Raw genomic sequence first — 15,076 nt, forward strand, 5'->3', positions numbered from 1 at the left:
ATATAAATCGTTATTTGCAATGCATTCATAGGTGTAGTAATATATGTATTTAAAACATTTATACTTATATAGATGAGTATAACGGATATCAAGTGTAAAAATGAATAAACAAAAACAAAATAAGTAAAATCTCTTGTCTAAACTATAAACTACTCGGTGCATACTTTACACAGTTGCATAGACTGTGGTACAGCGCGGGGGAAATCCGGGAGTTTTTCACCACCGTTTTGCATTTGACGTTGTACGTAACATGATTTTTCATAAACACGAGGTTTCCGGGAATACCTCGAACGCCTCACAGCCAAAGCGCAAACAAGTTGTGAAGCCACAGGAGAGAGAAGTGAAAGTGAGTAAGGTGAGCTCGAGTGCAGAAAAGAGGATACGGATAAAAGAAAACAGAGAAATATCTCTCTGTCTTAATTTGTGACATTAGTCCGGATAGAGCAGCGGAGCCTGGGTGTTCCTCTTACTGCAAAGTCGAGTCGACTCTCCCCTTTTAAATGCGGACTCTGTGACAGTTTCGACGCAAACAGCACGAGACAACATGGACTCGGTAAGTGAATACCTGCCTCCTCTGAGCTAAAGGACATTTAAATGACTTGCACAAAAAACACGAGATGAATGAGAGATAAAGTTTGTTAGAGCTGCCGTTTTCTTTCTTTCTTTTGTATTTTCTTTACTTTTAAGAACGCCTAAAGCACGCTGTGACCATTTATAGTCTGTTATGGTACTAATGAACAGGCAGGTCAACCTTCAGTTCTCTTAGCTTAGCTTAGCTTTTTACAACCCAAACTAACGTACTCATCCAGAGACTCGGTACAGCGAGATAACATGACGTCTGTGAAGGTTCTCAGTTAGAGATAACATTACGTTAATTCATACATTAACAATGTGAAGGTGAAGAGAGGCTAACCCATTTTCAGTCAAGAGAGGCACCAGGTCATGTGTGAAATGAGATAGATGTAAACTAAATGAATGGAATGAATTTAATTTATTATATTTCTTCTCTTTTCATTTTTAAACCTGCTCATTTAACACATCCTGCTTTAAGAGTAAACATCTAAGATTATAACAATTTATGGACCAGCAGAACACTTAAAGCAGTGCCATGATACAACATACTGAGCATGTTATAACATGATGTGGCTTACTGGGATAATATCAGGTACCTGAATGCGGGCAGGCAGGAGGGAGGGAGTGAGGGAAGGAAGGAAGGAAGCAAGGAGGGGAACTGGAATGGGCAGCATTTCCTGTGTCAAGACACCGCCATCTGAATTTTAAACATACACCATTGTTCAGCTGCTATTTGCTATGCCCAGGATGAGATAAGCCCAGCATAAATCAGTTGTCACCATTGCTGGGTGAGATGCAAGTTTCTTAGCCAGGTCCAATGAAAAGCAGACCGCAGTATGGGAGGGCTACGAAAGCCTTTAGAGAAACAGACAGCTGAGCGTGAAGTGAATCAAGGTGCTGAGGCGTATTTGTTTTGCTCTGTCTGTCAGTTTCCTGTTCCTGTCAGTATCTGAGATGTCAGTTTCCTCTCACGCCCCAGAGGACGAAGGTGAAGGAGAGAGCTGTCAGGATACCAATGGCCCTTTGGTCAAACTATCCTTGAAAGTAGTTCAAGGATAATTTGACTTGACAAATATCCTTGAAAATCATCCCTCTTGTTGTTGTTCTGCTCATTTGCTGTCTAATAGACAGCTGGTACCAGTCTGAGTGGCAACATGTTTTCTTTTTAATAGTTTTAACATGTCAGAATGTGTTTGCTTTACTGTGTAAGTTAGTTTGTTCTGTGAGTTGCTTCCAGAAATATATTTGTAGCTATACAGTTTAACAATTAACATATCCCTGCTTAAGCACGCTTGAAAAGCAGGTGACGGGTGGAGAAGAGTGCTGCTGTGTTTATAAAACAAGATGCCAGTCTGACCTGTATCAGGCAGCCTAGATCTTGTTGGTGCTGGTTGCCATTTTTTTTATTTGGCAGCTTAATGTTTGATTCGATTTCTTTTCAAAAGTTGTTTACAAAAAAACGACACCAATAAAAGTAATATAGTAATAGAATTAGAAGTAACTAAACATCCAGTGTTGCTACTTGTTCTGTTTAAAAAAGAATTTCCACAAAAGCCCACTGAAACGTCTCAGCTCCATTAAAGGAGACCTATTATTATTTTTCTTACTTTCTCTCATATATACAGTTACAATGGTAGAGGCTCTTAATTAACTTAAGCAGAGACATTATAAGATAAGTGACTTCTGCAACAGCAAGGTAGAAGTATAGTTTTAAACTCTTAAACTCTCGATCTAATTTATTTAACCTTAATTGAACCAGATGCTTGAGATTAAAATTGTGTATTGGTGGCAGATGAGGGGCTGCACAAAGACACTAAATTAGGATTATTTTTGACCATGAATGATATGAAGCTCTACTCTAACAGAGTCAAAGAATGAAAATATACCCTTGGTAATGGGCATAACAGGTCTCCTTAAATATGATAGCACATATTTGAAAGTGACGCACAACAGGAACAAAAACTGGAGTCATCCAAATTAGAAATCCAATCTTGTGACTTTCTTCTTTTTTTTAAATTTGATCTTAGTTGTGACATAAGGATGTGCGCTGACCTGCATTTTTTGGCTACACAGATGACTTCCACAGTCACTGTGGGCATGCTCACTGAGATCCTCTGTTTATCCAAACACAAAAAGCGCCTCACAGTTTGTGTGTCAACTGACATCTGTCATTATCTCACCGTGAGAAAGTTTAAATAATGTGAGCACATAATTCCTGTGAGGGTCCTAGGAGGTTGGGTTGGTTTAGTTTTAATCAAACTGTGTGTTTTGATTGGACAGGAGAACGGGAAGAGCCACCTGCAGAAGACCCAGGAGGAAGTGGAGGAGGTGAAAGTCATCATGCTGCAAAACATGAACAAAGCTGAAGAAAGATCTGGCAAACTCAATGAGCTTGAAGACAGGGCTGATCTGCTGCTGGAAGAGGTACACTGTCCAAGTGGAAAAGCATCATCTCTTAGCACAGCTCTATTTTGCCTATATGTTCCTTGTAAAAGTCTTTGGCTTTTATTTTGAAGGTGAATAACTGGGGCAAATGGCACACAGATCCCCTCTCCACAAGCACCTTTGGATTAATACTAAGACATGTCACATTGATGTCTATAAATATGCTTTAGGTGGAGCTGGAGAGGAAAGCAAATGTGCGATTTACATCCTGATTCTGTTTTATGGTGCTATATTTAGAAAGGTATTTCCTATTGTTTCTTAAGATGAATGAAGCAAGCTGGTCTCCCTGGGTATGAATATCCTTCCAGGGGTCAACAGCAAGGTTGCATCATTCCCACATTGCCCCATTGGCTGCGTTACATGACACTGGTGAAGAGCCAGGGGGAGAACTAAAAAAGCAGACAGACAAATTGAAGTTCAAGAAGCACACTGAGCTACTTTTGAATATCGTAGACTGTGAAAAAAACAAGGTTCGGTTCCTATGTGTTTCAAAGAAAATGCATAGATTCTTACAGAGGATCTCACCGATACAAAAAAGGAACAGGCTTACCCCAGACAGAAGTAAGCAAGTTTGACAAAACTGGGATCAGCTAAATCAAAAACATTAAAACTCTTCAGTCCAGAGCTTGCATTTACACAGCTTTGCTCACTGACATTACTACCACCCTACTCAGCACCAGATCATTTGCATTGCACTCAGACCACAACACAGGAAAAAGAATCTGCCAAAAGGTGACACCTGGAGGCAACTTTAAATCATGGGTTATAATATAGTTAATGTAATCGATCCAGTTCAATAGAACTATTAGAATAAAAACACCCCGAAAAATCATTTATCCCACTTCATGTATGCCTGTCTGATGAAAAAATATGATCAAACTGAACCAGAAATATGTGGGCCCTAAAGAGAAAACAAGATGAAAGAAGCTAAAAAATCAAAAGCTGAGACATAAAGCAAATCTCTGTGGATTTAACATTAACAGGTTTGAATAAGAAAGCACTGATTGCTGCAGTTATATCGAAATCTCCATTTTGCTTGTACTTTCCTGTTTAATGAAAAACACGCTGACCTTCAGTCTGTGACTCGTTTGACCTAAAGATACAAGGACTTCCTCTGGATTTGTTTACGTGATACGTTTACTTGGAAGTGGCATGAGCGTGTCAGTTCTGGGTTTTATCTTTGTGATCACAGCTATTAGACATTTAGAAATGTAATTATACAAGAACAAAATCTTAAACCTTTTAATTTTGTTTTTCGCAGAGTAAAAAGTTTGAAAAGACATCCACCCAGGTGAAGACACAGAAAAGATGGGCGAACAAGAAGATGAAAGTGGTGCTTATTGCAGTTGCGGTGGTAGCAGGACTCATCATTCTGAGTCTTATAATCGTTGCTATTGTTCAAAGCACCAAAGGAAGTGACTAAAGGTAAAGCACCTGGGAAGAGGAGAGGAACTGTAACTGTGGAACTCCAGCATCTTGCCTGAACTGTTCTCTATGACATATTTATGGAGGATAATTCCTGTTCTTCACTCTACTGCACGCCTTAAGTTGATATGGTACCGTGGGTTGCTCAGCTGCTTTTTCTCTCTCCTTTTTAAAAGACTCCCTTCTTTAAAAGGTGATGTTTTCAAAACACTGAACAGCCCACACCAAGAGATTATAGGTGGATTTAAAGTCTTATAAGTTCACTGGATGAATATCAACAGAATGAAACTGGTCCACTGTCCTCCCAGTGAAATCTCACTGCCATGAATATTTATTCAAATGGTATCTACATACTAAGTAGATACCATTTGTGTTTTGCCCCCTTTCTTTTTTTTAAGGAAAACTGCAAGTATTTTTAATCAAATATCACCAGGCTCCTGCTGCAGTGCCCATTCATCTCTCAGAGATGATCAAGAGATGAAAGAAAACAGAACAGATGCCAAACTTTTATAAATATGTATCCGCCTCAGATAACTCCACGTGGGAAAGGAGAAATAAATGTCTAAATGTGATAAGTTTAGGTGTAAAACTTACTGTCCTCACAATCATTAAAATGTTTTTGTGTTTGTTATTTTTGAGTGGTTTATTTTAGTGTCAGGTTGCTCTTCTTTTCTTTGCTCAGATACAATCTCCAGATTTCTTCTTCATGTTGCACTTACAAACAGAATGTAAGGTCTCCACGTGCCATGTCAGTATGTCATGTGACCAGCACATGTGGATGGAGAACAGATTCACTCCTTGACCGTCTCATGTTTGGAGTCGTATTGTTAATAATTTGAAAGTCTGAGCTTGGAGCCCTCAATAACGGGAAAGACAGTTTCTGTTTATCTGTAGTCAGAACGAAGAGTATTAGAGAAAGCAGTGACCCCTGGTGACTGATGTTTTCATTTTAGAGAAACATGCTAGGTAGAGGCCAAAAACCTCCGTGGAACCATAATATTTATATGTGTGTGGAACTTTCCAAATAATCAGGTGACTTGGTTTGTTAACATAAGAACTATGTTCACTGTTACTACTAACTGTCAGTCTGTAACCAAATAATAGAAACCCCATGAAGATATTAACATTAGCCTACACACACACACACATATTGTAACTGGACATTTAATAAAAGAGTGGATTACTCTTACAGTTCACTGATGCGTAGGCATGTGTCACCTTCACTCTAGCAGGAAATTACAAAGACATGCTGTGCAGCGAGGCCAGACAGTGATATTGCGAGGTGAAAGGTGATTGTTTTAGAGCTGTAATATGTTCACACGATTCACTGTGGCTGCACTACTGTGCTTGGAGTTTATGCTGTTAGAATCTGTGGTACCTGCGTTATTATGGTTAATGATTGTGTAACAGTCTGCATGTCAAAGTTACCAATTCTGTGTTCTTTTGTTAGCTCATTAGACCAAAATCATTTCTGGATAACCGTGAGAGCTGACTGACAACAGTTTCCCTGGGAATAAAATATGTTATCAACACAATGTGCTTTATAGCAAACTGGGTCAGGAATCTCTGTATATTTGCCTCTGAACTCCTCCTACATGATAAGGAACTGAGCAACCAGAATTGGCACGTAGCTTCTTGCTCACCAGAAGATTCTAATCTATATCAGATATTATGATCTTGTAATGTTGCCTAGCAACCACTTACAACATCTGAAGCTTTTTCTTTTGTATCTGCAGCTCTTTATAAATGCATGTTCATGGCAACATCTAATTTATAACAATAATCTTATAATCCTACAGTGATAACATGATAACTGTCATTTTATTTATCAATGATGCTTAGCATGTTACCTAGCAACCACCTAACAACAGACTGAAACCACAGATCAAGCAATACTACAGCATGGTCATTACTTGAGAGATAAATATAAGGGTCTGTTTTTAAGTTTGAATCATGAAAATAAATAAAAATATGGATTTTTGAATGAGCAGAATAGATTCACTTTTATTTATATATTAACAGTATTAATCGTTTAATTTTGCACACTTATTAACACAATATATGCCTATCCCTGATTCTCATTTTACTACACTTAAAAAAAAGAAAACACATTACAGTTTTCAGTATCAGCATACCCACATTTACATATGGCAGTGAAATATGTGCCCATATGCATCTTTCCTTACACTTTGTCTTCATAGCATAAGCCTTTATCTTTAGGCTTTGTGAAACGTTATGAACAGACTTTCAGTAAGTGGACTTGAATTTTTCTTCAGTTTGAGACTCCATTGTGTAAAGAAATAATTAAATAAAAACAACAACAACAACAAAAGAAATAATTAAATAACACTAAAATGACAAATGGTAAAAAAAAAAAAATACATAAATAAATAAATTATACAAGTCAAACACCACAAGTTAGATACACACAACAGGAAGAATAGCAATAACGGCCTTGTATAAATTAATTAGAGGACACATAAAATCATGTGAGAAAATGTTAAAGCTAAAAAATGAACAGCTTTTATAATCTGACATAGTCTTTGTGAAATTTACCAAATGCAAATGTTAAACAATTTTCTAATCCCCCCCTGTCGCGGGATTTTGTAAATAAAGTCTGAAACACTGAAAAGGCTGTGTTCAAGCTATTTATTACTGCGCGCAGGAGAGCCAGCACACACATCAAACATTACAATTCACAGTCATGCCAGCTTTGCCTACACACAACTGTTCTTCTCCTTCAGAGCAAAAGAGTTAGCAGATAACATAGCGAAACATCGTTAAGCAAAGCTAAGCAGTTTTCACAAAGTCACGCTGACACATACACATACTTCATCTGAGCATACAAAGGTTTTACAAAATCATACAGTGAAGTTCTAACCGCCTAAATCTACATGTGAGGTTAAACTAGAATTTTTCTGCAACTCCAAGACACGGGAGAGAACAAAACTGTGAGGGGACATGACGATGACAATGATTTACAATGGATAAAGCTGCTGCAGCAACACACATCATTGTTATTGCTGCTCTTTCAAGACTTTGTTGCTGTTATTACTGCTCTTTCTTATGTTAGGAAAAAGATTTGAACCCAACACCATTTACTTACTCACACCACAGGTTAAAAAGAAAATAAATGTGGTTTACACACTGTTCAATCGCAGACACAAATTTCCTTCGCGATTGCGTCAGGAGAACTACGCCAAATCAGTCAAGGAGCTATCTGCTGTGGCGACAAGGGAACAGCTGAAAGTGGCATCTTTTTTTAAATTAATTAATTAATTTTTATATAAAGAGGGGGTTTCATAGCTGCAAGAGTAATAACCTGAGCTCATGACGACGGCAGGGCGTACAGAAGCTTATCTTACATGGAACTGTGTGTTTGATATTATAAAGAAAACAGGACTGAGTGCGGTTTAAGTTGTGGTGCGTGTGGGTTTATGGGGTTGCATTCATAGTACCTCGTGCATAAAAGTTTGCAATTACAAAATTAGGTGTTACAGATTAATATTGTGTTTTCTTTATGATTTTTCTTGTTACTAGATTGGAACTTGAACTTTCCCAGTTCTCAAGAATGCAGCAGAAGCATACGTAGCCGCCGTGACCCGGAAGTGGCGCTAACAAGTCCTTCCTGCATCAAGACCGGCAAGATGGCGGCGGACACGCAGGTTTGTGTGGCAGGATTTTATTAACTACTTTTACTATAGCTTTCAGGTGAGGCAGAAACAAAAATGGTGGTGTCTTGGGGGTCCATTTATTTGAACATCTCGACGGGTTTCGGTGTTCGCCACGAGACTCGAGCGGCCCTCTACAGCAGCTAACTAGCAAGCCGTTAGCTTTGTGCTACGTCGCATCAAGTGTGACTGGATGAGCTGTTGCAGCTGACGAGAGCAGAGGAGCGAGTCGGTACTCAGCAGAGGACCGCCTCAAACTTTTGTTTTCATCGTCTCCGACCAAGTTCATAGCCTTCTGACATGAACGTTCAAGTATGAGGGACAAACATTTTAACAGAGCAGAGCTGACAATTAAGTTCAGCAGTCATTTAAGACACCATCCAATAAAAAACACACCCAAGTATTCTTATCAAGCCCATTTTCTGATGTGTTACTGAACCCCCCTCCTCTGCCTCACATGACCACAAGCTGCAAATTTTTTAGCTCTTACACAAGACTGCTGTCACGTTTTCCTTTCTCATTGTGAATGTTGCTTCAGGTTTCAGACACGCTGAAGAAATTTGCTGTGAAAGTGAATACAGCCAGCGTGAAGGAGCGTAAGGAGATATTCGGAGACCTGAAACGGTGTATAAAGGGCAAAGGTGAGAGCTTATGTCTTTTTTTTTTTAATCTCTCCACTTTTTGGTCTTCAGTAAACGATAACAAGCTGTAAAATGCTTTTGTTTTAGCGTTACCAGAGCCCGCCATTAAAGGACTATGCAAGCTCTTCTGCCTCACCCCACACAGATATCGGTGGGTTTCTGACATCATCTGTAACAGTGAAGGTGAATCTTTACACTCAGTTGTTGTCAGGGGTTTCAACACTTTCTATTCTGTGTGCGCTCTTCAGGGATGCTGCATCACGCAGAGAGCTGCTCTCTGTTATTGGCCAGCTGGCTGAAAGTAAGCCTGACATCCTGGTAACCAGCCTGCTCCACTGCCTGCTCAACAGTGGAGTCATCAGCAAAACTGGAGAGCCCAGGTAATGACCCAAACTTCAGGGTGCATCTAGTTGGCTTTAAACATTGCAGATGTTCACTGGTAATAAATTTCTGGTTTTACAGACTTACAGAAGAGAAGAGTCATAAACATCTTTAATCTTTCTGTGTTTGCCTGGCACAGTAAACATAATTTATATACCGTAACTTAGTGTAGCGGCTTTAATTAAAATAATGTGGGTGCATTGCTTTATGGCATAGTAAATAGTGTTTATTCGCTTTCTCGTTGCACACACTACTCCACAATCCTCTTGACATGGCAAGAGGGTTTGAGTGTTTTCTAAGTGTATGAAAAGTAAAAACTGAATATTTAGGTTCTTTGCTTGGGTGAAGCCATTGACAGCATCGACGCCCTAAAGTTGCCTTGGATCATAAAAGCTTGGATTTTTTTTTTTCTAAACCTTTGAGAAGGGCATCAGCACACAGCAGGGCAGCAGTCCAGAGCTTTTTGAAGACACTGCTTTCTTTTCACATTCTTGAGTTTCTGAAATGTGAGATCTGGGGCGCTCTGGAAGAAAAGTTTTCACTGTATTTTTCTGCATCCATCCTTCCATCTGTGTGATCCTGTCACAGAACAACATTCCTGCAGCATGTTGCTGCCATGACCATGTTTGACTGTAGGTATTCTGTAATGTCTTATCCATCTGGGAATTACTGCCGCCTCACAGCAAGAAGGTAATGGGTTCCAGTGTGCTACTGGGGTCCTGAACTAACAACTTCTCCACCTCTTGCCCTACGACAATTGGGATAGCCTCCTTCAACATTACCATAAAAACTTGCGTTTTACGTGCTGTTATTTTTTTTTGTTTTTTGTTTTCCAAGGTTCTCACATCTCCATTCAAATTTGGAAAACTTGAAGTGTTCTTCCATTTTTTTTTTGGATGCACTGTGGAAAAATGTCATTTTTCTGTTTACATATTGTTCTGGTTGATTTCTTTGTTGTATTTGCAGTAAAGCCACAGGCTCCGCCGCCTTCGTTGGCCTGTCTTGGACCTGCCTTTTAGTGTCCAGTGTGTTCTCTGCCCCAGAGAAAAGAGAAGGACCAACCTGGAAGAAAATGGTCAGTGAAAATGCTTTTTTCTTTTCTTTTTTTTTCTTTTCTCTTTGTGACAAATAGCATTATTTAAACATCTTATCAACAGGATTTGCTCGCATGAGACCAGGGCCATATTCCAGGAAGCATGGTCAACAAACTGAGTTTAAAAATAAAGTCTGACATCAGCAGCTCTTAGTTTCTCTTTCTGAAACAGCTGATCAGAGCAAGTTCAATTTTAAGATTGTTCCCCTTAGTTAAGCGCATAATTACGTAAAGAAAGCCATCATCAATGGAGCTCCAATACCACAATTCACCATGGTAACGGATAAATATAAAAGTTGAGGGTAAAGAGCAGAGGAACACATCAGTGTGGACCAATATCTATCTTCAAAAATTGGAGGAGGAAAAGAGTTTTAATCAGCTTGCACCATGATGGCCTCTGACATCATCACAGACTGTATAAAAGTTTGATGTAAAATTTATGTCTGTGGCCGTCATTTACCCAACTTGAACTTGTTATGAGGTCAAGATGGAGTCCTAGTTTGACATTTAATATTTATATTCGAATTATTGTGCTCTTACCTGACAGGAGCAAATTTAGATGACAGAATCTGTTTTATTAGTAAAAGCAAACGTTCTGATCCGGACTGAATCCATTTAGCATCCGTCCTGCATTCCAAGTGGACTCTGACATGGACACGGTTTGCTGATCTGTTACAGAGTCTTTTACCTGTCCTGGTTCTGGGTCGACTCACTGGGAGTGATTTAGGTGCTCTTCACTTGAAAATATGTTAAAGTTGAGACTCTAAATTTCAGGCTCTTTGAAGCCATTTAATGGCTGAATCTCAATCTGTGAACAAATTTCAACTTTTTGAGATTTTTAAACCTCAGACTGTCTGCAGCTGCATTTAAAACGTCCATTTAAAATACATTTTGTTCAGTTTGTAGAGTCTTAAAATCATTTAATTTAATTTCAGCCTCATCTTCATTGAAATAATCACACGTCCGAGATCCACCTGTAACGGACATTTTTCCACCAGAGTGATGACAACACAACAAATGACTGTTTAAAGCTTCATATACAGAGATGTTTTATTTAAACTGTGAATGCTGCAATAAGATACAATAATTGTTTGCAGTGAGGGACAGCTGACAGGAGTAGCTGTGTTATTGTCCACAGAGTCAGAAACATGGAAACTGAAATTTTATTCTGAGCTGATGATAAATCTGTGCTGCAGTCGCTGTCTCCATCCTTTTAGAAGGCACTCGTTTTAATACAAAAATCAAGCAAACTTACATCCACCTGGGACTTCAGTGTTTGTAAAAACATGAAGGTCTGCAGGTGAATCCACTCCAATGTGCGCTTTTAAACTTTATGAATGAGGAAATGAATGAATCAGTCAGCTGGTTCAGGTGCACCAGGAGGGGAGGAAGAAAACCTGAATGCGAGCTGGCTGAGTCCACAGAGTCCGTTAGCTCGCGTTCTAGAACAGAAAACCAAATCTCAAGGTTAACAAACTCAGAGTTGTTCACTAAACCTGCTTCCTGTAATAGAGCACAGGTTTTACTTGGATGTTGGTCTCACCCCTGGGTGTTTTGGCTTCTCTTTCAGGTGGAGGTTCAGAGTCTTCTTGTGGCTGAGGTTGTGGGTGGAGCCAAGGCCACCGCTAAGAAGTCAAGCCTCAAGAATCTCAGTCACTTGTGGAAGGGAGTGAGTTAGAACACATTCTTGGATCTGACCTGCTTTTTTCACATCTCACTTTCATTCACTTCACCTAAAGGTGCAGTTTATTAAATTCACAAGCACCAGATCATGCCAGCTGTCACAGAGAGCACTTAATAAACAGTTTGTTATGGCTTTAATTATGCATGCGAAGCTGATTTCATTAGCTCAGCATGCACAAACAGAAATTGTCCTTTGCTTACGTGGGTTCATTTCAACATAACTTAGCGTGCGTGTGCACACACAGTGAGGCTACAGTGAAGGTGATAAGTTGTAGTTAAAAACCCAGACTTCACAAACACATAAAAATGGCCAATTTGAATATCATATTCCAGATGATTGTGTACTGCTGAAGTGTTTTCATATGATGTAGCTGCACGTATTTAACACTGTTATAGAAAGCTGGTCATTTCTTACTACCATGATAAATGATATGTAAACTATCTCACTATTTGATTTAATGTCAAATTTCAAAAAAGTAACTGTAGTTCAATAATCGAGATGGACCAAATGTGAAATTCTGGGCTGATGCAGATGTTTAAAACAACAGTTTTGCTAACAGCAAAGCTGATACTCAGTTTTTTTTTGGTTTTTTGTTTTTTTGTTATTTCCCATTTTTTTTCCACTAAAACAAAGACAGTGTGTTTATAAAAATAAGTCACTTCTTTTTCTTTTAGGTTTTTTTTCTTCCATGTTTTAATATTTAGTTACCACTGAACATGACATTGATATAAATATGGTGTAGAACAGGCTGCAGAAACTTCAACTGCTTTTAGGTTTAGCCATCTAGCCATTTGATGATTCACACAGGTTTTCTAACAGTCATTTCTCTTTACCAGAACCCGGGGATGGTCAATCAGTACATCAGCACCCTGTTGACTCTGGAGCAGAGCCCCACGACTCTGGCTTTGCTGGGGGTGTGTTTTGACTTCTGCTCTGCTCAAAAGGACAACGCTACTATAGAGAAACACAGGGTGAGTTTAAATTTATTTTCCATTTTTAGCAGTTCTTTCTGATATCTCTTTGTACCCTGATGTTCTTTGTGTGCTTCTTTCAGAGCGCGCTGCTGGACCTGTACGTGAAATCGGTCCTCATGAGCAAGACGAAACCACAGCAGCACATTCTGGACAAAAGTACTTCATTACTGCGTCACGTGTCTCACCCTGAGTTTAAGGAGACGCTGCTCCCTACCCTGCAGAAGACGATGCTCCGCAGCCCGGAGAACGCCATGCAGAGTGAGCTGCCTTTAGCTTTTGGTCATAGTGTTTAATCCTCACCTGTCTGAGGCTCATGCAGCAAATGGGGAAAAAACAACCAAACTCTTTGATGTCATTGCAGCCGTTTCCTGTCTGCTGTCTGCTGTAACGCTCGACCTCAGTCAGTATGCCATGGATATCGGAAAGGCACTCGCAAGTAAGGCTTCGGCTGGTGCTCTTTATTTCTTGAGCAACGTGATTTTAAACCACACACTCAGCCTGTGCGATGCTATGCTTTAGGTATCATTGTGCTTTGTGTTGCAGGTCAGCTGAAAGCTAATAATGCCCAGCTGATGGAGGGAGCAGTCCAGGCCGTGCAGAACTTGGCCCAGCAGTGCAGCGACCCCACAGCTGTGCAGGATGTCGTCACACATCTCTTCAAAATCCTCGGAGGTGAACTAACTATTTCCCAAATAATGAAGATTTTTATGTTTGGGTTTGTTGAGCTGAAGCAGCATTGTTGTGGTTGCAGGATCTGAAGGAAAGCTCACAGTTGTTGCCCAAAAGATGAGTGTGTTGTCAGGTATGCAGGCTTTCAAACACTTTGTATTTATGAGCTTGGCTGTTTAACATGAGAAAAGAAAGGCAAGCATTTGCTCTAAATGTTGCAGGCATTGCCAGCTGCAGCCATCATACCGTGTCAGGAGCCTCCAACCAGACTCTGAGCTCTGCAGTCACTGTGATGTTCATCCCCTATTTACAGCAGGAAGGTAACGCTCATCTTCCTCACCTTCCTCTCTTGGTCCTGTGTGTCTGTGAGCTCAAAATCCAGGGTTACTCTAAACTTGTTGTTCTCCTTCTTTTGTTTAGTCCATGAGGGCACCTTGGTGCACGCAGTGTCTGTGCTCTCCCAGTGGAGCAACCGCCTCACGGTGGAAGTTCCCGTCGCTCTGCTGGATTGGTTCAAGAAGGCATTCACCCTGAAGACCTCCACCTCTCTGGTTCGGCATGCGTACCTTCAAGCCATGCTGGGGGCCTTCAAAGGTCAGTGAGACGCAAGGAGACATTATGCTGCATCACACGTGTGCAGCTGGCTTAAAGGAAGTCAAACCTTGTTTGTCTGTTGTCCAGGTGACACTCTGGCCCAAGCCTCAGACCTCATACCGTTGCTGCTCCAGACAATTGAGAAAGCTGCAGCGCAGAACTCCCAGCATGCTCTGCTTGCGGAAGGCGTGGCGGCGTCTGTTCTCTTGAGTCGATTGGCTCTGCTGGAGACACAGACAGGTGAGGCTTTTGTTCCAGCTGTGGCTTTTTGTCACTTATAGAGCCTCTAAGAGAATATGAAGTGACAGAGGCTGTTTTTGTCCCTGCAGAGACCAAATTCACCAGCTTTTGGAATCTGATCTTGGATGAGAAGAAGCCGTTATTCACTACAGAGAAGTTCCTCTCCCAGTGCAGTGAAGAAAGTAAGAGCATTTTAAAAATGCTGTTATATAGTTTTACGTTGCTTATGAGCGATTTAAAAAATGTCTCATTTCTGTTTTGCACTCTGTCTCTAGCTCTGCTCACAGTGCTGCAGCTCTGTGAACGGCTGTTTTTAGATCATGCCCACAGACTGAACAGCAGCAAAGCACAGTGAGTCTAACCTCAGTGTTCATTCACACCAGAAACACTTAGATATCAAAATACTGTCCTCACACATCGTGTGCCCTTTTTGATATTTCTAACAAGGTGAAGGTGAACTTAGAGCCTTTCTAATGTCTCTTCTTTATGGCTGATACAGATTGATTGAAAAGATTGAATAAAAGCTTTAAAGGCTTTTGATGATAGCACTTATTGACAGCATACCAGTATCTGCTGTCAGTGTCTACATCAGCTGACTGATATCAGCCCAGTTATAGCCAGAAACATATGTTAACTTTAACCTGAGATGGTACCTTTTTTTTTTAGTGGGCAGTGAAATAGGGTTT

General features: G+C 40.1%; 2 protein-coding genes across 2 annotated transcripts in view; both read left to right on the plus strand.

The window, feature by feature from the left end:
* The first annotated feature begins 286 nt into the window (after nt 1–286).
* vamp5 (vesicle-associated membrane protein 5) lies at nt 287–5,074 on the plus strand. The gene is made up of 3 exons (XM_040050200.1): nt 287–553; nt 2,854–2,997; nt 4,280–5,074. The coding sequence occupies exons 1-3, from the start codon at nt 545–547 to the stop codon at nt 4,439–4,441; spliced, it is 315 nt and encodes a 104-aa protein (XP_039906134.1). The 5' UTR covers nt 287–544; the 3' UTR covers nt 4,442–5,074.
* Nucleotides 5,075–8,090: 3,016 nt separating this feature from the next.
* The window catches only part of gcn1 (GCN1 activator of EIF2AK4), a 29,362-nt gene continuing 22,376 nt past the window's right edge, over nt 8,091–15,076 (plus strand). The window contains exons 1-16 of the mRNA XM_040050191.1: nt 8,091–8,108; nt 8,653–8,755; nt 8,843–8,906; nt 9,004–9,135; nt 10,103–10,211; nt 11,800–11,898; nt 12,750–12,884; nt 12,968–13,145; nt 13,249–13,323; nt 13,431–13,559; nt 13,639–13,689; nt 13,778–13,876; nt 13,977–14,150; nt 14,238–14,390; nt 14,480–14,572; nt 14,666–14,741. Coding sequence (XP_039906125.1) covers nt 8,091–8,108; nt 8,653–8,755; nt 8,843–8,906; nt 9,004–9,135; nt 10,103–10,211; nt 11,800–11,898; nt 12,750–12,884; nt 12,968–13,145; nt 13,249–13,323; nt 13,431–13,559; nt 13,639–13,689; nt 13,778–13,876; nt 13,977–14,150; nt 14,238–14,390; nt 14,480–14,572; nt 14,666–14,741 — 1,688 coding nt within the window. The remainder of the gene's footprint in view (nt 8,109–8,652; nt 8,756–8,842; nt 8,907–9,003; nt 9,136–10,102; nt 10,212–11,799; nt 11,899–12,749; nt 12,885–12,967; nt 13,146–13,248; nt 13,324–13,430; nt 13,560–13,638; nt 13,690–13,777; nt 13,877–13,976; nt 14,151–14,237; nt 14,391–14,479; nt 14,573–14,665; nt 14,742–15,076) is intronic.

Source organism: Simochromis diagramma, unplaced genomic scaffold (genome assembly GCF_900408965.1).
Source record: "Simochromis diagramma unplaced genomic scaffold, fSimDia1.1 OVJJ01000159.1, whole genome shotgun sequence".
Taxonomy (NCBI): Eukaryota; Metazoa; Chordata; class Actinopteri; order Cichliformes; family Cichlidae; genus Simochromis; species Simochromis diagramma.

Excerpts from the sequence above, each read along its gene's own strand:
- vamp5 (XM_040050200.1), top strand. Across the intron at positions 2,998-4,279 it reads CTGATCTGCTGCTGGAAGAG|AGTAAAAAGTTTGAAAAGAC; the intron begins GTACACTGTCCA and ends TGTTTTTCGCAG.